Raw genomic sequence first — 21765 nt, forward strand, 5'->3', positions numbered from 1 at the left:
GTCATTCATCAAAGCTAGTGGGCAAGAGATTAATTACTTGTCGTGAGCTAAACACCTAAAAGAGGTGACCTGACCTTGAGGATAGCTTCTGCTCCCTGTTACCTCTAATGCTTCTGTTACTATTTACAATTTGTCATTACAATGATTTCCAGGTCCTAATCAAAGCTTTGCAATGAAAACTAACAGCTACAGATGAATGAGGTGCTGACTTTGTATTTAATGACACTGTTAAAATGAAGAGAAACCTGGAAAAACAGTCTTACATTACTACAGCACTGAAGTCATGAAAGGCTGCAAAGCTCCACGATCAAATCAGTTTGTTTATTCTTATTGGAAGGATGCTACAATCAATTACTTGGTCACGCTCTGACTCGGAGGAAGCACACCCTCTTCTCCTGTCACACTAAAGCAGACATGGTGTTGGAAGTCTTGTTATATTATTCCACAGGGACTGCAACTTCAAATAAATCTCGCTGGCTGACAGACGGTCGAGTGGTCTGTTGAAGGGCTGTGGATGAAAATAGTCCTGTGTGCTCACCAGTGGCCCCTCAGCGTGATAACCCATGAAAAGCAGAATTATTTTCTTTTAGACTTCTAATAAAACATCTTCTATAATGTAAGACAGCTCATCTGCAAGCATTGATGTGTCTGCAGCCACACCTTACAGGCTCCTCTCTGCTCATTTCTCCCTTTATCAGCTGCTGCTGGTACATATCCATCCTATTTTACCAAACAACTTTCAGGTTTTAGCAGACCAGATCCACCTGCAGGTCTTTTTAAAAAAATATTCACTGCTGTCTATAGAAAAGGTAACTAGTGTTTAAACACTGCGAGCAAGATCCTCCAGATACTTTTCATAATTTCTACCTTTTGTTACCATTCACTCATATTCACCAGGTGAAAAAAAAATTCCATTCACCTTCACATCAAGACATCAGCTTTTGAAATTTAGAGGTCCACAGTGATGAATTTGATGAATATGACGCCCCCTCTTTCCAGTTTATAGAACAGTTATAGAATTTCTCATTTCATCTTGGACCTTATGGTAAGATAATTCTGCTGGTTGTGTCTACTTGTTCTAGATTTGTTTTCTGCTTTTTTCTTTTACTACTGTTCAAGCTTGCTTGTGTGTTTTGTGCATATAGATAATGCTTGCTTTGTGTTGATTTTTTATTTTCTTATTTGTCTGAATAAGCTTTTCAGGCTTCTGTCCTTCACCTACTGCGCTGTGATTCCAACCTTTTCAATTGAATATATTTGTGTCGTCATTATTGTGCAAATAAACTAACTATTCAGTCCACATGGTTGTGAGGTAGAAAGAAATGTAAAAGGCCTCAGATTCTTAAAAAAAGTGTTTATTTCATATAAAGATTTACAATATTTAACTTATAATCAAATAAACATTACTGTTAACATCTGTATCATTGCTTACACCACCAGCTCTCTGCACTGAACATCCATCTGGCCTGGGCCCCTCCATCACTCCCACCACTCTAATGCCACAGTCTTGCTACAGTATCTTGGCAACATACAGCAGTCTCACAGAAATCTTTGACTTAGTTTGGGTTAACTGAAACAGTAAGAAATGTGGAAAATGTATTAGATAATATTTCACTTCACGTTTGGTGAAAAGAGTTGTAAGAAAAGGAGGTTCAACTGGTTCTCGGTAGTAAATCTTGGTACTTTTGTTTTGAGGGAGACCTGGTTTAGGTTTTGAAGCTATGGTTGAATGTGTGACGATTAGAAAGAGAGCACCTGAGAGGACCAGATCTTTGCCCACCAAAATAAAATGCCACAGTGGATTCTAACTGACCCGATCACAAACTGAAACACAACAGGGTTGATGCTATTAATCAACGTGACGATATACGTTTCCTTTACAGAAATACTCTTTCATAAACATCTGACGGAACTGCGAAGTTAACTTTGGTTAATAGGAACATGTATTCGATAATGCACTTTTGAATGAACACTGGTGAGAAAATAGTGTCAGGTGCTGATAGTCAAAAGTATGAAACACAGCCTCGAGTGTACTAGTTATTCATCATGCAAGTGTGCCTGAAACACTGTTAGATGTGGGGCTGCGACACCTCATGCATAGATCCCTCTGCCAATGATGTGCGTGATGGGAAGACATCCGATAGCTAGCAGATTGTCAGAGCTGCCAGTAGAGCAGCCGGCTTGCAGGAAGCATTATTCATCATTATCTGAAAGAGAGGGAGGGAGAGAGAGGAGAAAGAGAATCATGTTGGGACAGATAATTCATTAAAGACGCAGAGGTCATTGGTTAGACCATGTCTGCTAATAAGAAATGACAGTAGAGACTCCAAAACTCTAAGAACCACTGGTGGTGTTCAATCCCACTATTGTCGTAGTTTATAGTCAGTCACCTTTAACCTTTAACTTAATCTATTAAACATAATTTGGGTTGCATGAAATTTTCCATACACATTCAGGACCTCTGAGGGTGAATCCCACTGACGTGTAGCGCCACCAGCAGGTTCAAATTCTCACTCATCCTGTGAAATATCTCAACATATACTGGCACAAAAACTGGTACCTTATGACTTTGGCGATCACCCGACTTTTCCTCTAGTGCCTCCATCAGAGGTAAATTCTTTAAAAATGACATATCTCAGCTTTCAAATGGATTGCCATTAAAATTCATACCACATTCATGTCCCCCTCAGGATTGATTGTTAATTATATCGCGACCATTAGTTCAAACTTTTAATTTGACCAATACTACTTGTGTATACAGTAGTGATAATCAGCAAATGTTAGCATGCTAAAATGCTACACTAAGGTGGTGAATACGGTAAAGATTATACCTGCTAAACATCAGCATATCAGTACAGTCATTGTGAGCATGTTAGCATGCCGACATGAGTGTGTTAGCTCAAAGCACTGCTGACTTCAGCGCAGCCTCACAGAACCGCTAACACAGCTGTTCACCAATGACAGTGCTCCCATCTGTCACGCAGAAGGGATTCATGTCCGTTCAGTTGACCTTCTTACTTCTTGATGCTTATTTCCAAAACATAAATGCAACCTGACATTTAACGAGAACAACAGGCATCAAAAGTGACCTAAAAGCTGCAGCGGCTTGGATGTGATGGAGAAGTTGTTTGTGACGGTAGCCTTCTGCATTACTGCAGTGCATGGGTTTGTTCTGTTAGATGCCTCAAAATATACACAGTGTTATTGCTGTATGCATGGGAGCCATAAGATACATCATCTACAGATCCTGAGATAGCTTCTCATGGGAGATGCTTGACATTTGCATCGTCCATTTCTTCTACTGAAGACAGTGAAAATAGAAAACAAAAGAATTGTCAAATAGAGATATTCAGTGAGAGGTTTTATCTGAAGACTGCTCCCATCCTGAGGGAAACCTGTCAAACTCAAAAGAACGACTCCCCCACCCCCGCTTTCTGTATCTGCCGTGGCCCCTGTCTGACAACTGATTTGTCACAGAGGAAGAAAAAGCAGGCAGACAGCGTTCAGAGTGTGTTTCACATCAACTTAGCTTCACGATTTAGTAGCAATGTGAGGAAAGAGGACACGATTTTAGAGATTAGATTAAAACACTCTGCACTCTGACACAGCTCTGTGCTACAGGGAAACCACTGAGGACAATTCAACACTGTTGCCAACGATCAGCTAAGAGCTAACTACTGTCACTAACCCTCTTGGTATGCGCCATCTGCCATCACTAGATGCAGGATGTGGGGATACAGATGCTGGTGCTCGGTTCCCAAAATGCTCAACACCAAACTGGAGCCCAGGTCAATATTCTCATCTTCATCTTCATGTATAGCCTTAAATGCCAAAAGAGAAACCATCTGTTGGAAGCAATCTGTTCAATCCGTCTTGATGTGTCAACATTTAGGGAGATAGACCGTGTTTCATACCTTTATCTTATTGTAGGCCTCAATGAACTTCTCAAAGCCCATCTGCTGTTCCAGATTGAAGCGAAGTTCTTCCAGACGACTGAAGATGCTGTCATGATACGCCGCCTCTGCGCTCTGGTCCTCCCCACTGCCATCTGCAGCAGGATTTATTACTTCTCATAATGCTGAATGTGCTTAGTTAGCAAAAATAACCCATTTATAACAGAGCAGCTTATTAAAGGCATGAATCATCTGGCATAAAATATTAAGTCAGGATTAATTTTCATAGAGGCTACAAGTAGTTTGCCAGCGTTCTCCACACCATCAACCACAGGTACTGTTGGCGCAAGAGCTAAATGAATGTGTACTGAAGTAGAGTGAATTAAAAATTTCCCTTCCTCGTACCTGAATGCCACTCTTCATTGAGCTGGCTGTTATTGCTGTGGTTCTCCTCTCCCACACCGTTAGTAAGCAGCTCCCCTGCTTCTTCATCAACAGGACTCCCATTAGAGCATTCCTCATCCTCGTCCTCCTCATCCTCCTCGCCTTCTTCCTCCTCCTCCTCCTCTTCTTCGTCGTCGTCATCGTCGTCATCATCGTCGTCGTCATCATCTACAGTCATCTGATTGTTGTCCTGATCGATCTCAGCCGCTATCCTGTTGAAAAGCTCTTGGTCTTCGCCCTCTGGAGGGTTTCCGTTGAAGTCTCCTGCACCAGCCTCCGGGGGGCTGCTCATTAAGTCGCCCTCTTCTTGCAGCAGTCTCTCCATGGAGGCCCGGATGTCCCGCAGGTCTTCATCCTCATATGCACTTGGGAAAAGGGAATTATTAGACACAGTATACCATCAACTGGCTGTATTTTTAGTTTCTTTTTAGTTTCCTGTGCTTTCTTCTAATGTTGTCTCTCCTGCACGGAAAACGATTGACAGAATCAGGGTAAGCCAGGATATCGGTCACTGTTAAAAATACCAGCCACGTCTAGACTGCAGCAGTTTATCATTTGGCAAAATCATACAGTGTTGCCCAAGCCCACATTTGCTTTTGAGATTTAATTTATGTTTGTCTTACTCTTCAGGCTCTGACTGGTCGTCATCTTTAGCTGCCTCATCCAGGTCCTCGATTTCCAGGTTGTTGTCTGGGGCAACGTTAGCATTAGTCACCGCCGAGTCCTGCTGAGGGCTGAAGAGACGACTGAGGTCCGGTAGAGAGCACGTCCGCAGCATCTGACGGTACAATGCAAACAGAGCGACACAGGCGATGTTTTCATCAATCATACCAATTCTCACACACACACACACACACAACTGTGTTTAGAAAATGGTGTGACTTGCAACTACCAATAAATACAAATTAATATGTGCACATGGAGAGACCACTGGAATGGGCTCTGTTATTGGAAATTGAGATAATTTAATTGGTACTAACTTTCAGAAAAAGTCAGGAACAACTAAACCCTAAAAAAGCAGTGAGAAACCTCCATTAATATTCTATGTAGCTCTTCTCTGTAGCTCTGTGAGTTAAAAATGTTGATCTGGGTTCTGCGGGTCCCAGCGTCCCTGATGAAGGTTATGAAAGATATAGGTTGATGGATGCTCTTTCTGTCCTATCAGACCCACAGCACGTTCATACTTTGTGATTAATGGCCCTGGCTCTATTCCAGAGCCCTTCATTAATAAAGAAGGCTGAAACCGTACCTAAAAATACCACACAAGCCTCGACATCACACCCGCCACAAGAACAAGTGTGATTTTCCTCAACCCCTGCAACAGCAGTCCACCTGATCATGTTAAATAATCTCACATATCCTATTCTGTTATATGATCTAATTATCAACCTTTCCTCGTCAAACTACGTCAGTCCCAGTGAAAAAGCTAAATTACAAATTCAGATTCAGCCAGTAGTCACCTTGGGGTTGTTTGCATCGAACATGCCCGTAGAGAGACCAATGAGGAGGGCGTCGTGGTGTTTGGAGCGCAGCGGTGAGACTGAGCGCGAGCGAGAGGCCAGAGACGACGATGATTCATCCATGGAGGACTGAGCTGAGAGGATTGCAAGGGCAGCAGTGCGTCGGTGGGCCGGGGAACACAACTTCGTAAACAGGGGCTCCTCGCACTGTGCCAAGCCTGGGAGAGGGAGCGCGGGGAGATTTAATTAAGATAATAATCACAGAAAAAAAAAGTGGTTTTGACTCACTAAACATTAACCTCACCGCAGGATTCAGTTGGTTTCTCTGCACTCTTCTCGACCTCCTTAGAGCCTCCTGGTCTTGTGATACCCTCTGGTGGCCTGCAAGAAAAATACACTTTAGCTCCATGTGAAGTCTTTACACGTATTAAAGGCATCATATATAAAACACTAATTTCAAAAATAAAATAAAACATCACCATTCTATGTTTCTATTGGAGCTGTAACATAATAGTCTCTTAACTTAAATGGAAAATAGTAATGAAGGTGAATAGTCACATTGGCTGTTGGGCTTCCTGCTCCCATGCCTGCTGCACACCCGCTGGGGGACGCGACGCCTGTTTAGGTGTCTCATCCAAAACCACTGACTCCACGTCTGCTGGATCTGGAAGTATTGAAACCAGACAGGATTGCATTCTACTGAAAATATACCTGGGGAGCTGAAATATCGAATCAATATCAGGTTGAGTGTCATGCTGACCCTGAGTCTCAGTAAGGTTGGTCGGCAGTGTCCCTCTTTCTACTGCAGCGGCCACAGACACTTCCTCCGTGGTGTGTGCACTCTCCTGCTGAACATCTGGGCTCCGAACCACAGCTGACGGCTCTGATTTAGAGGGCATCACTTCTTTAGGTATCTCAGCCGCTCTTGTCTGGTTGGGCTTATCTAGAGAGAATATGGTATCATTAGTAAGTGAGTATACTAGAACCATAATAATCCTCCACGCATTGCTACACAAGAACAATAAAAATCCAACCAAGAGGTACTATAAATACATATACATATACTGGCACAATAAACTCCATGAAAAGAGTGTGTTCATCAAGATTTGATGGAATTATGGCAGCAATAGATATGAGACAGGAGATAAATAATTTCACTGAAGAGTTTCACATGCAGAATTCTGAATTTCAAGCATTGAAGACGATGTAGCTAACCTGCAGGCTAAAGTACCAACCCAGCGACACGGTAGTTCATGAAATAGTCACAAAATTAATCTATTTTATTCATGTACATGGGCACGAATTTTCCATTTATTTCATGACACTCAGCACGGCCTCAATATGGAAAATCTGTGTCCATTTGCACCAATTCTATAGATTAATTTCACGAAATAAGATTTTTAATCAACATTTAATAAATGCGGATAAAGTAGAGTGATGTCTTTAGAAGCTACTATAAAGAATTATATGATACAAAAAATTACATTAATTTACAAAAACCTAAATAGGTTTTTGGTTGAACGACGTAAACGACATAACCCAAATGAACATAAAAAAGATCCAAAGCTTGAAATTAACAAAGAAGAAATTTGGCATCACCATCTAGAATGTGAGATCAGGGGAAAAGGGCAGAAGCGGATGGTCTTCTGATTGATCTGAATAAAAACCAGGTCAACCCTCTAACAAATGTAAGAACATGAGAAATGGTATCATATCAGAGTTTTACACTTTGCTTCTTACTCATCACAGTATTATCCACAGTATAAATTAAAAGCAATGCTATTTAAAATCTCAGATGAAGACTGGCAAACAGCTTGCACTGATGCTCATAGTGTCTATAAATACACCCCTTAAGATAACGTAGTATAAATGGTTAGTGCGGACATATGGGACAGCGTTGGAATTAAATCAACGTAACAAAAACGTGCCAGACGTTATGCACAAAATGTACTGAAACTAGAGGAACATCCCTTCATTGTATCTGGCAACACAGAGAGACTTAAACGTTCTGCGAAGAGGTAAGAGTTATAATTATTTCAAAACAAGCTGCACTGGACCCTGACCTTGCTGCTGGTCTTATATCCACAGAAACATAATTACAGCATAAATGAATGAGCATTTAAGATTTCTTTATGCCAAAAAAAAAAAGATTAATGGACCAAGCACTACTCGGTGGATCAAGGCTTCCATTAGAAAGGATAACTTACACATTAAAGGCTACACAGCATATATCTGAGAACACGTGGAGGCCCTTCATTAATTATATTAAGGGCTTAGATGTAATGTTATATGTTCTATGAATGTAAAACGATGTATTTCATGGTGTTAAAGATCTAAATAAAAATGTTGTGGGGAGAAAAAGAAGCTGAAGGGTGAAAGAAGACTAACCAGGGCTCGAAAAGTCTTCCTCACAGATGGTGGCATTCTCCAGCTGCTGGGTGAGAGGCTGAAGCTCTGCCTCCTGAAGCACTCTCAGCACCTGAGAGTCCGGACTCACTCCCCACACCTTCCTAGGGGCTCCTTCATGTAGCCCACCCATCTGTATAACTTCACCTGCTGTTTGCTCTGGGACATTACACACAGAGAGAGAGAATGGGAGACAAAGGACACTTAGAGCGGTTTATGTGCACACTGCGGATTGTCCTGATTTTTAGGAAAACTGCTCCCACTCAGGGAGACAGGAACTCACCAATGGTCGTGATGCATGTCTGTTCTAGAGTTTGCTGAGCTACAGAGAGGACAAGTGGAACTCCTGCCTCCCACTTCTTCCTGTCTCCACCAGAGGACGGTCTATCCTCTGGACACACAGAGGAGGAGGCTGGAGAGAGAATGTTGGGGAGAAAAGCTGCACAAAGTTTCTTCCAAAACCTTTAACCACAAGCCCTAATGTGGATAAATTACTTATTATTTAATATATTAAGGCAAGCTAAATTACACTTCAGGGTTTGAATAATTTCAGTTCAAAATCAACATACAGTATAAAAGACTGCACTACGAAGACGCTGTAAGTGGACCAGCATCTAAACCTCCTCAGTGTATAGGACACTAAATGGTAAAAGCATAATCTGTTTTAATAATGAGGGTTGAGAGTTTTGTCCTGTGAGGGCTCCACTTACCGCTTGCTGTGGCACAGGTTTCCTCTAAGGTTTGCTGAGCCACAGGAAGTACAGGCAGTTCTGCTGCATCCCACTTCTTACGGTCTCCGTTCGAAGAGGGACGTTTCTCCGTGTCAGACTGGTTCTGTTGGGGTGCGGGAGACGGTTCTGCAGGGGGTGAACGCGACTCCTCCACCTCCTCCACTGGGCTCTGGGCTTTCAGGTTCTGATTAAGTCTGCGCAGAATCTGCTTTTTCTCACTCTGTAGTAAAAAAAACAATTTTATCTTGGGAAGATTCAGAATTTCTGCCACTTTAGCGCACTGTTACTTAAATAAATGATTTCTGAAATCTCACCTGCATGACCATCGTGGTCTCTGGCTGCGGCAAACTTTCTTTTAGTGGAGTAGTCTACCAAACGTAAAATGCAAAATTGATATACAGGTAGCTTAGGGATACACACTCAAATAATACCATGACCTAGGGTGTGAAAGACTTTGCAAATGTGTACTGACTGTTCCAACATTCTTCAGGGCAGCAGTCATGGAGATAGCTGGGGTGGACTGGGGTTTGGATGCAGGCAGGGCTGGAGCTTTGGCAGCTTTGTCTGGCTGAGAGGGACTGGGCTGTGGAAGAGGACCGTCAGAGGTAGATGATACTGCTACTGCTGCTGGCGCCGCCGCTACGTTTCCTGCTGCCATGCCGACCTTCACCCCCCGAGCTGCAAGCTTCATCAACACACAACACCCAAGATTGTAGAGACTGTACCTTTTTTCAGGCGTTTTACCTTCATGAGCAGTTACAGCTTGAAGAGAAACATGGAGGGGATGACATATAGCAACTTACTCAACCTCAGCAGCCCTAGCTCACCTGGTAGAACGTGCTACCAGGTTAGCTACCAGGGCAACTATAATTAAACTAATGCACCAGTAAGGCCATGGTATTGGCTGAGGAATGTTAGGGGGGAGCAAAGAATTATAGAACTTACATGGTCCTCCCAAGCTCTCTTTTCTCTCTCATACGCTTCCTTCCTCTTCTTCTCTAGTTGCTCTTTCAGCACAGCAGCACGGGCGTTTGCTTGGGCCTGGCAGGTACATGTACACAGACAAACGAAGAAGACTGAGGCTTTGGCCAAAGATTTTTTGGGCGATCGTAATAAGCATCTCCGTTAATGAGATGCTGTTATGTCACCTCACAAAGATAGCTCACTGTTTCTATTCTGGTCTCACAAAGAGCAGAAGGCAGCAGTCAGGTTTTTCATTTTTTTTTTATCTTAAAATAAATACCTCATTGTACCAGAGGCAGTGTGACCCAGCAGAGCACACTTTGTGGCTGTTTTCACATAGTAAGATTAAATAAATAAATAAAATCAATATATATTCATGATCCTGTAGTCAAAACAATTTAGTTAATTAATTCAGTACCAGTTAATATAGCCGTTGTTTGTAAATCCTGCAGGACCAACTGCATTATCACTTAGCAAAACTCAATATGCACACAGTGAAACTTATCATGTCTCTCCAGGAGGAGGCAATGGGAGGTCCTCGGCCACGATTGTCAGGTGGGTGTGTAGGGTCACTTTACATCTCCTCAGAAAACATGACCACACAGTACAAAGGCAGAGTCGGCCCCGCCTATGTGATGTCTTGCCCTATTTTTGGTATTTTAGTGGTTAGAGGTGTGTCAAGAATAGTCATGTTTTACTTTCTCTCCACTGTTTCCCATGTAATTGTAAACTTATTATAAGACTCAACTGCTCACCTGCAGGGTTCATGCTGCTTGAGCATGTAGCTACATCTCTGACCTTCTAATTCTCATTAAAGCAACCAAGAGAACAAATCACAGGTCATTCCATAATCCAGGTGCTCGAGTTTATCACTCTTGTTATCATATAAATGTTGCATTATATAAAACGTAATGACTTTATTTTCCAGGCAGACTCACTTTTAAAGCCTCTATCTTCTTTCTCCTGAGCTCTGCCTCCTCACTGGACTCCTGGCTGTCAGAACCATCACTGTCATACTGAAACACACACCAACAAGAGCGAGGAGGCAAAACGTCAGAGAGAACTGAACGCATTAAAGGTCCTCTCAGAATCTGAGGGTGGGGGACTGTACCTTCTCTCCTCTGAGCCGGGCTTTGATCTGCTGACGCTCATTGAAGTTCTGCAGGCGGATCTGCCTCAGTCTTGACAAGTACTCCTGAGAACAAACACAGAAATGTTATATTCTGTATGCCTGACACACCTGCACACAGAGAGGTAGACGACAGCACTGATACCTAAACATACTAACAAAAAAAGCATACATAGGTAGCACCTATAAAAAACACGGTTTTACTCACAACACAGTATGATGTTGGCAGCTGTATATTAACACATCAGCCATTCAGCCAGAATAAAAACAACACATTTTGCAGTTAACAGTGCAGCATAGATGTATATATTCATGTATTCCATTCAAACCAAAACAAAGCTGCAATACACAACTCAAAACGGGGGTGGCATGGTTACTTTAAATGGCACATTATGCAAAACGAAACAAAAATAATGGTATTTACTGTTGAGAATAACAGCTATTATTTGGAGGCAAAATAAAGGGTAGAACCACACATTGCACAAGGAGTGGGCATGGGTTTGAGCTGCTGGGTTGAATTATGGGTGCGTCAAAGGGAGTTCTGTGCAGACGTATGAAGAAGACGAGCCAAGTCAGACGTGCCATGAGTGAGGTGGGGTGTGAGGCTGGGCATTCAGGCCTGGGCTCCTACCTCCTCCTCTTTGTTGGCTTTGGGCCTCCTGCACCGAAAAGAACCAGCCCGGCTTCCATAGATTGCAGCCAGGTTTTGCCGAGTACCCTGTTTACCGTTCAATTTAACCACATTTTAGAAGGACGCAGCCCCTGACATCTAACTGCCACAACAGCAATGAGCTGGACCAATGAAGTAAAGCTGCATTGATCAATTGATATATTAACAGTGAATTAAATGACTAAATGTAAACTGAAAGGTGCAATTCATAAAAATGACCTGACAGACAATTGTGGATCATTTTAGCCTATGACAGCTCATTGTTTTGTTTTTACAGCATACAGATTTACTCTTTGATTCAGTAACATCACCCTCATCAGTCCCCTTTCCTGCAGCATATGGCAGCTGGCTTCCAGCAATAAACCTGGCCGAGAGACAACATTAGCAAGTAGCTGGTGAAGAGAGTCAACCATGTAGGAAGCTGAAAACCTAGAAATGTTTCTCAGGGATTGGTAAAGACCAAACCAGGCCAGTAAATATTGGTGTTACATATATCAGGTGGCCAGAAACACAACTTCAGTGGGATGATTATGTTGCATTATATCTGCTGGATGTCAAAAGGACAAGCTGATGCACACAAAATGATCTATAACAACATAATAAAGCAAGAACAAGTCAGGGCTGGTCGTCTGTCAGCTTCTTCTGAGATTCTGCTGCCCCCTGGTGGCCGGAAATTAATTAATACTGTGTTAAACTACATTGGTCTAAAGCCGAACTCAAACATTTTAACCACTGGGGATCAGAAAAACTCCAAAACAAACAGAAAACAACAGAGGCTTGACATACTGTAACTTTATCTGACTTATCTCATGGATTTATGTGTTACATAAACACTTTACACATCAAGCAGAAAAACATCTTTGTTCTCATATGAGAATTATTTTTCTGGCCTCTCATATGTTGAACTTTCTTTACTAGACACTCCATTACTTTAGCTCAATGCAATTTGTGCTAAGCAAGTAGCTCACGGCGAGAGCAGGCTGTTCATGGTTTACATGGGGGGGCAGAGAAAACTGTTGGGTCTCTGCGTTACAAACCAGCAAACCAAAACAATGAGCTGAAAGCCAACAGATGCTTAGTTGGTTTTGCTGTACTAACAACCCTTTCATAAAACATGGACAATATGCAGCCATCTGATTCAGTGTTTAATAAAAAAAAATGCTTCATGGAGCTTTAAGATTCATAAGAAATACACCAGTGTAACTTTTCATCTTTGTGCATAGAAAATCATACACAGTTTGCAAAGAAATGTAAATACTGTAGTGGAAACGGTGCAGTACTTCAGCAACAGGACTAAATACTCAATAGGTTACGCTCAAAATTGCAGCATAAGTCACACCACGTACCAGCTGTCCCTCAGCACGAACTTTGTTGAGCATGGCTTCTCTCTTCCGCTGTAAAAACTCCTCCACCTGATAGGCCCGTCCAGGAGCCAACTGACCACACTGCCTGAAAACAGATTTGGGTAATTCATATTTTAAAACTTCTTTTCACACTGTGAAAACAGCAAGACTGCACAGTTTCAATCCAGATGTGTAGTTTCACTTGCTGATTAGGAGGAAGCTGCTTTACCGACCTACTAAAATGGGCTTGTTTAGAAACGTGCTGCAGCCTCTGTAGTTCCCTCTTGATTGCATCGGGGTTTAGGAGTCGTGCAGGGCCGTTGGACAGCACTGGGCCAGCAGCAGCCGGTACACTTCTTACACACAGAGCAACACCATTAAAACAACTATTTAACACAGCTAAATCACCTAAAATACAGACACACCTGAACTTACCAACAAGGGTGCAACCATGATCCCTCCAATACCAAGAAATTAACAATAATCTGTCACCCGCAATATCGTGGAGGGAAAACAGTGTTGCCAACATATAATGTCTAATATATATAATGTAAACAATTCAATCACATAAGTAGAACATAATAAGATGCTTTAGAAGTAAATGAATAATATACTAATGATCATATAGAAATAATTTAGAAGTATTGAAAGTAATGCTAAGGCAAAATAGCACACTCAAAATAAGTGTGGATAGCCTCAGCTACAGTGTGTCATTAATAAAATGGTGATTAACTTCTGCTCCACTGACACCCGCTACCCCACCCTGACTGAATATTTCACCCTTGCTTACCGAATGGGACTGCTTGGTCCTGCTGAGGATCCCTCCCTGCTGATGACTTTAGGCTGTGGTTTAGCCATGTGGTCAAGGGCAGCGTGGTAGTGTTCATATGAGCTTTTACTTGGGACAGGAGCTGGAGAAGGACCCTGACCCTGGATGGCCCTCTTTCCACCACCTACATAACACTGAGTTAAGGAGACAAAAAGGCGGTTGTGAGCCAGAGGGAGGAGCTGCATGACACAGTGCAATCTTAAAATGTGGAAATACTTAAAAACATAAAAGATGTCATGAGTAACACTTTGAATCATACAAAAAGGAAATGTGCATCCAGTACCTTCCTCTCTGGGCTGCTGCCTCCGCTAGAACTCAAGACATGCTTCCAGCCTTGTTCCCTGGCTTGGTTTATCCGATTGATCTGTTATAGATCACAGGTTTTAGCTGGAGACATACAGCACATTGACACCTTCCAATGTATTTCCCACTTACTACAGTAATGGCCTGATACACAGAAGAAGAGAAATAACAACACCCACAAGGAACAAATTTAACACCCACCTTCTCCTTTTCATATCTCTTCATTTGGTCTGCTTTCAACAGGAACATCTGCAGGCAACACAGATCAGGAAACTATTAAAACTGCTGGAAACCATCAGAAAATTTACAGAGGGATTTAACAATGCACCCACCTGCTCTCTCTGTTTCCTTTCTTTCTCAATCAGCTCCATCTTTTTCTTTCTGATGCCGTCCTGCAGCGTGCAGCAAAAGCATCTCAATCAAAAAGAGACATCTTAAAAACACCCGCTTTGAGGCGAGAGGCAGCAGGACTGCTCTGTCACTGAGCAGGCAGGTGAGGAGGGAAAGGTCGGCTAAAGAGAAAGCTAAAATCCCTCCGAATGGGCTGGGAGCAGAAAACGGGTGAATATAGGGATCAAGCGTAATGAGAGGGAGGAAAAGTAAAAATGCTGGTAGGAAAGGACCTTCAGGTGTGAGTAAATGTGGAGAGAAAAGTAGGGAGATCTAACGGTAAATTCAAGTTATGGGGGCTCTCAGCTGTACCTCATGTTTTCTCCTCTCTTCCTCCACTTGACTCACTCTCTTCTGGGGGGCTGCTGGGAGAGGGGCCTGAGCAACATATGACACTGCGGTTCAGAGGTAGCCAACACGCTATGATTTAAAAACACACACTTGCACACACAGATGGGAGAGGCCTCCGACATGCCAGACTAGAAGCTCAACATCAAATAAAGGTTTTTTTATATACATACAAAGCAAAAAAAAAAAAAAAAAGGTCATGAGTGATGCTTAAAAAAAAAATTATAACCATTTGTCATCACAATCTACTAACCGGTTTATGCTTGACAGCTGGTTTCCTCTCTGCAGGCCTTTTGGCTGCGTCTGACACCTTCCTCACAGTTAAAGGCACTCCGTATTTGCTGGCTGGTTTGGTAATCTTCTGGGTTGGGGCGAGCGGTATGGAGCCAGGGGCGGAACGTTTGGCTAGTCAAACAAATGAAAAATATAAAAACAGTTTTCCAAGTCAGTATTCAACAGCAAAGACTATGTGCAGCGGTGCAATGTGCAATGCAAACAAATAAACTTTATGTCAACAACACTGTATATTTTCTATCAGATTTACTCACTGCCTCCATCTTACAGACTCAAGATTCAAGAAACTTTGTCATTGCACTGCCGCGCAAGACAACCACAAAACAAAATGACTATGGCACTCCCTGGTATTTAAAACAACGTAAAGAGAACAAAAAAAAAAGCACTACACAGAGAGACAACTGGTGTGCATATACACAATAAGTAATTAGCAGTATTTGCACAACAGAGTTGTCCAACAATTTGACAGATTTGGGAAGAATCAGTTTTTTAGTCTTGTGGTGCGTGCATGTATCGTCCTGTATCGCATGTCAGAAGGGAGTAATTTGAAGAGGAGGGGGGCAGGGTGGGTTGGGTCACAGATGATGCTGATGCCTCAACTGCTGGCAGCTGTGTTCCAATGAGCTCTGTAGAGCTATGGGCTCCTTCCTGGGGGAGTTGGCATACCACGCTGTGATGCATTGCGTCAGGATGTCCTCCACTGTGCAATGATAAACGGTCACCAGAAGGTACTGTGGCAGCAGAGGCGCTGCTGCTCCTTCCCAATGACAGTGGAGGAGCGTATGGTCCAGGAGAAGTCCTCAACGATGTGTGCCCCCAAGAACTGAAAACGCTCTCCACAGCCTCGCTGTCACTGAACATTAGACTGATATTTGTTCTTCTTGTCTTCCTAAAGGCCACCACAATGCCTTTAGTTTTCTTGTTATTAAGAAGGAGCTTGTCGGCAGAACACCAGGCCGTCAGGTTTCACACCTCGCTTCTGTATGCTGACTCATCGTTGTTAGCGCTCAGGCCAATAACTGTCGTGTCATCTGCCAGATTGATGACGGTGTTTGCTGCGTAAACAGGTAGACAGTCATGGGTATACAGGAGATGGTTCAGTACACATCCCTGTGGAACACCAGACTTCTGGCTGAGGGTGGAAGATGTCTGCTTTCCTAACCTGACAGTCTGGGGGTGATCGGTCAGAAATTCCACAGTCCAGTTCAGACCCAGGCTGTGGAGTCTGGAAACCAGTCTGTTGGGAATGACAGTATTGAAGGCTGGACTGAAATCCAACAAGAGCATCCTGATGTACGGGTCTGGTCTTTCCAGGTGGTAAAAGCTGGTATGGAGGGCGGTGCGGATCACATCACATCCTCTGTTGATATGCATGGAAACTGCTGGGCCAAAGTGGCAGGGATGGTATGTTTGATGAGGGCTTTACATAATAAGTAGAGGAACATAATGCTTAATAGGTAAAGAGACATCTTATCATGAAAGTCCAATTCAGTAATTCATTTCACACTGCAGTTGAAATGCACTTGATGTTTCAAACCCCTGGCCTGCATTGCACCAACAGAGCATTAAATTAGGAACACCAACTGAAACAAATCTCCCCCTAAATTTAGGCCTCATTAACACTCACTGTAAATATACTGTAAATCAACCTTGTCATACAGTGGTACACACATCAAGACACAGAAATAAAATAAAAAAATACTTTTTTCAAGTTCTATTCCTGTGTCCCTGTGTTACTTGTTCACTTTTCTCTCCAAATACATGGTAAATATATATTTTCCCATCTTAATGTGAAACTTGAACAAGTGTGATTTGGGGGTCGTTGTGGCTGGCAGAGTGATACCATAGTAGGATGGGTCTGTTTGGATCTTAGTTTGTGCACATTTCCTAAAGAGTGTGGTTCTAAGTCCATCCTCCATCTCCTCATCTAACAATGTGGGTGAAGGAGGTATGGGTTGAGGCCAACAGTCTTCTAAAACGCTGCATCTCTTCCTCTTTCAGCTTCCTAGCGTCTAAGCTTTAAAGTCATCTAATCAAATCTGAACAATTTCAACAAATCCCTCTCCTGACTACACCCCACCCACATATTGTGCCAAGCCAAGCCATGATGGCGTGCCTCTCCATTTCTGCCTCACAGCAGGGGATAGCGGCGCCCAGCTGGCGGTCTTTTGCTTACCTGGTGGCCCCTGACCCACTTTAGGCTGCTTGTGAAGAAAAGTATGGTGGAATTCCTGAGCAATGATCTGGAATCAGAGAATAAGTGTTTTTTTTTAACTGAACACATTTCTGGTTAATGTAAATTCAGCCTGCATCACAGACACCTGAGTGTGTGCTCTACCTGTGGTGTGAGGAACCTCTCTATCCTACAGGTCAGGAAAGGTTTGTCCAGTACACTGCTGACTGAGGGCCTCTCGCGAGGGTTGCGTTTAAACAGCTGTGCCAAGAGAGAGCGCAGTTCTTGGGAGTAGTGAACAGACACGGGAGGGTACGAGCCACGGATGATCTTCAGAACGAGGTTCTTCATGTTGCCAGCCTCAAACTGAGGAGAAATACACGCAGAACATGTTTGTGACCTCTGTAGAGAAATGATGGAGTGCAATCACAGTCGATCATAAGCAATGATGGAGTAAAGCAGGGGGTATTTAGGGAGTGGTTGAGACTATAAGAAGTTACAGATTTGATTATGAGACTCAGGAAAAATGACTCATTCTTTGTAACTTCGTTTGTCAACCTTCAAACATACAGTACACACAGGGAAGAGACCAAAATCAGCACGTGAGAGAGCATTCATTGCAATGCTGTGTAAGGCGTAGAACCCCGATTCCAAAAAAGGTTGGAAAAAATACATAAAAACAGAATGCAATCATTTACAAATGCACTCTGTTGACCAACAACGGTTTTTCAAAGTGTTCCTGAGCCCATGTAGTAATCGCCTTTATACAATCATGTGTTCACAAAGTGGTGAACCTCACTCCATCCTTGCTTGTGAATGAGTGAGCATTTCCAGGACGCCCATTTCATACCCACTCATGATACCTTTATTCGGATCCCCATTAGCTTGCTAAAAGTGGTCACTGTCAGCAAATTTGTTGCTGGCATCAAATGCTGAATAAGCATATATTTAGAAAAATCAATGAAGCAGATGAGGCGAAACATTAAATATATTGCCTTTGTACTGTCAGTTGAATATATGTTAAAAACGATTAGCAAATATCACATTCTATTATGTTCTAATCAGCATCCCAAGGCTGCACATCAAATCTACATTAAACAGTAAACAGCTCACACACAGAATACTTACTGCATGCTTAAGAGTGCACATTTCATATAGGACACACCCTAGGGCCCAAATATCACTGCAGAGGGAGGGAAAGTAGGGAGAGTGAGAGGAGAGAGCAGACAAACGGACAGGCAGGGGTATGTTCTGGGAGAGCTTTGCATTCATTCAATAGGCATCAACAGTCATTTGCAATTCTTTTCCTTTCTTTATCATTAACTGGGGAAAAAAAGGACTTCATAGCTGAGAAAACTCTGAACACTGAGGTACTGCTAAATTTACTTCACCTGTTGTAACTGAAGTAGATTAGATTACACACATACTTAAAATAGTTAAAGAGGAAATCAATACTAGCATCCTGTTGTAGCAATAGGTTCACTCAATAAGGAGACATGATACCTCTACATTACCCAGAGGCCACCACCCAATCCTGCATGACTCACAATATGTCGGGACAGATATTATTCCCTGGATTATGATTAAATGTTAATTTACAGCAAAAATGAGACAAACACTGAAACCATGCTATTCCAGAACATCAAGAATGTACCTTTTGTTGTTGTACGGCTTGTTTTCACAGATCTCTGGTGACAGGTAATACGGTGTTCCTATACATGTTCTTGCCAGTTCTACAGTGCTGCAGATGAGAGCAGATTGGAAAGCAAATTGTATTATGGTTCATGATGTCCAAAACCGGGCTTTGTAGAGACCTGCAGATCTATTCATGGGATATTTTACATACCTGTTCAGCACCCTTGCAATTCCAAAGTCTCCGAGCTGTACAGTCCCATCTTTTGTCAAAAATATGTTCTGCGTGGATTTTGTGACAAGACGTGTAAATAAGGCAACACAATGCAAACAAACACTTATTAACACTGAGGGAAGCACCTGTGGTGCATGAAACAATACCTGTGATTTGATGTCCCTGTGGAGGATTTTTCGATCATGTACATGCTTTAGTGCCAGGCAAATCTGAACAAACCAATCCAAGATCTAGGAAAGGGAAAAGATGGTAAAGCCACATTTTACAGTGTCAACTTCCTACCTACATCATCTGTAATTATACAACCCACAGAAAATACATTTCAAAGAAGAGGACAAAGATATGGAATAGCACCAGTTAACATGAAAAAGTCAGTCTATGTGTTGAATGCTGTTTCACTCTCTCAACCAATATGTCCTATACATGCATGACTGTCTCAAAGAGTTAGTGGCTTACTTGCTCTTCCGAGAACAGTACTCCTTTCTGAGAGTTGATCTTCTTGAAGAGGTCTCCTCCCTCACAGTAGTCCATCACAATATACAGGCAGCCCCCCTCTAAAAACAATTTCATATGGCAGAAAAGACATAATACACTTTTTTAAACTTGTTTTATTTCAGTCATACAATTTTATGCACAATTTTCTCAGATTTCCCGCCCCCCCTTCTTCAGCTTTATCTATATGATTTATAGATCATTCCTTAAAATTTTAAAGAAAACAAACAAACAAAAACATACTAAATAATTAATATATAAAATAAAAAAAAAATAGTAAACAGAAATACAGGGGAAAGAAGTGGGTAGGGGTCAGGAAGGGGAGTTGAAGGTGAATATGTGTAGTGGTATAAGTGCGTGTTCATGAGAGATGAATTGGAAAGGCAAAAATTATGTATGATTCAAAATATGTAGAAAGATTTACATCACAGGGCTCCACCTTTTTATTAAATATATCTTTCTGAAGTCTCAAAGACAATGTTATTTGTTCCATCTGATAAATTTCCCGGTCCATGTTGAGAGGTCAGGTTTTAACCACTTAATTGTGATGCATTTAATTGCTGCTGTTAGTAGTATTTGTAAAAGGTATTTTTTCATCTCACCCTTCAATGCCCTCCGGTATTACTCCCAGTAATGCCATCTTCAGAGAGTTATGAAATTTTGATGAAATACTTCTTCAAAGGCATCAAACACCTCTCCCCAAAATGTTTTTAATTTAGGACATAATATGTGGGTATGTTTGCCAATTTGTGTACCACAATTTCTCCAACGCTTACCTGAATATGCTGAACTTATTTTAGCAACTATTTCTGTTGTTAGAAAATATATCATAATTACCTTCCATTTAAATTGGTTACTAGATGTACTTCTGTGCATACTTTTCCCCACCTGTCCAGTGATATATGTAATATACACCTTTTATTATAGGGTATAATTGATCAACTGCAGTTCTTCCAACTAATGGCTAAGCTCTTTGGATTGTGCAAATACCTTCAAAAGATTCCTTGTACTGGACAATGTTGGGATGACTCATGTTGGCAAGAACGGCAACCTCTTTCCGAGATTCCTGCCTCTCTTTACTTGACATCTGTCAAAATGAGGAACACAGAATGTAACAGAGCGAGGCAGTAAAATGGAGCTCACATTCACAGTGACATATGAAGCTTGTGTAATATTATGCATGGGAGCTTACTCCAGATATGCCAATCTCCTTGATGACATATTGGCGCCCATCCTCTTTGGATTTGACAAGGACGGCCTTTCCAAATGAACCTTCCCCGATTTTCTTCACCTTTTCGTACTTGTCCATGTTAGTGGAATGACTGGCTCCTCATGCTGGGTCTGCAAAGAGATCAAGGCACATATTACAAAGCTATGCTCGAGCTGATTAGGCTTTGGTTATAAAGCTAAAGGTTTAATGACAGTAGTTTTGTACATAGCAATAACCTGATGCACCATTATTAACTTCAGTTATAGTAATTGTGCGTCGTTCTGTAAATATGTTAGCTCCATGGAGGAGTGTTGTCAGACAGAAAATGATCTCAGACGGGCTGTGATGCTGAGACAACACACGATACAGCTGGTAGCAAGACAGCTAACGTTTCTGTTACAGTAAGTTAGCCAGACGCAGATGAAGAACAAGAGCATCCAACATAAAATATATTCCCTGTCAGTGCCCGCAACACTGTGTAATATAATTAAGGTAGCTCACTAGGTAGCGGTATATAGATGCTATTATGTGGCTAATACTTGGCTTACCATTAGTCCGTCTCGCTGCTTTCTCAGAGACTCTGATGCTTGCTACCGCCCTCGCGCTCTCTATCTAACTACAGCTCTTTTTTGCTGAATTTTAATTGGCCACTTCATATTCTTCGATCGTGAATTGGTTTATACAGCTGTCAATCATCTTTCACTGGGACTGGCGACCCGAGTCTCCACCCCCGACGGGACGGTTCCTGTGGACATTTTCCATAGCAACCAAAAGCCAACAGTGGACTAGTGGAGACAATGGAAGCCTTTGAACCGGGGTT

General features: G+C 42.2%; 1 protein-coding gene across 1 annotated transcript; it reads right to left on the reverse strand.

Moving 5' to 3' along the window:
* Window positions 1-1410: 1410 nt before the first annotated feature.
* nek1 (NIMA-related kinase 1) lies at window positions 1411-21522 on the reverse strand. The gene is made up of 35 exons (XM_041934888.1): window positions 21494-21522; window positions 20928-21076; window positions 20726-20822; window positions 19700-19797; window positions 19390-19473; window positions 19223-19290; window positions 19031-19117; window positions 18505-18559; window positions 17542-17742; window positions 17380-17446; window positions 15163-15314; window positions 14874-14939; window positions 14504-14563; window positions 14373-14420; window positions 14152-14232; window positions 13830-14002; window positions 13273-13395; window positions 13043-13145; window positions 11009-11092; window positions 10836-10913; window positions 9880-9975; window positions 9407-9619; window positions 9249-9302; window positions 8914-9154; window positions 8487-8615; window positions 8186-8362; window positions 6558-6740; window positions 6356-6461; window positions 6102-6178; window positions 5798-6015; window positions 4961-5115; window positions 4299-4702; window positions 3915-4048; window positions 3689-3821; window positions 1411-2207 (listed from the first exon to the last, which is right to left on the reverse strand). Exons 2-35 carry the CDS (start codon window positions 21042-21044, stop codon window positions 2194-2196), a joined length of 4176 nt encoding a protein of 1391 aa, XP_041790822.1. The 5' UTR covers window positions 21045-21076; window positions 21494-21522; the 3' UTR covers window positions 1411-2193.
* Window positions 21523-21765: the final 243 nt, after the last annotated feature.

This window comes from Chelmon rostratus, chromosome 4 (assembly GCF_017976325.1).
Source record: "Chelmon rostratus isolate fCheRos1 chromosome 4, fCheRos1.pri, whole genome shotgun sequence".
Taxonomy (NCBI): Eukaryota; Metazoa; Chordata; class Actinopteri; order Chaetodontiformes; family Chaetodontidae; genus Chelmon; species Chelmon rostratus.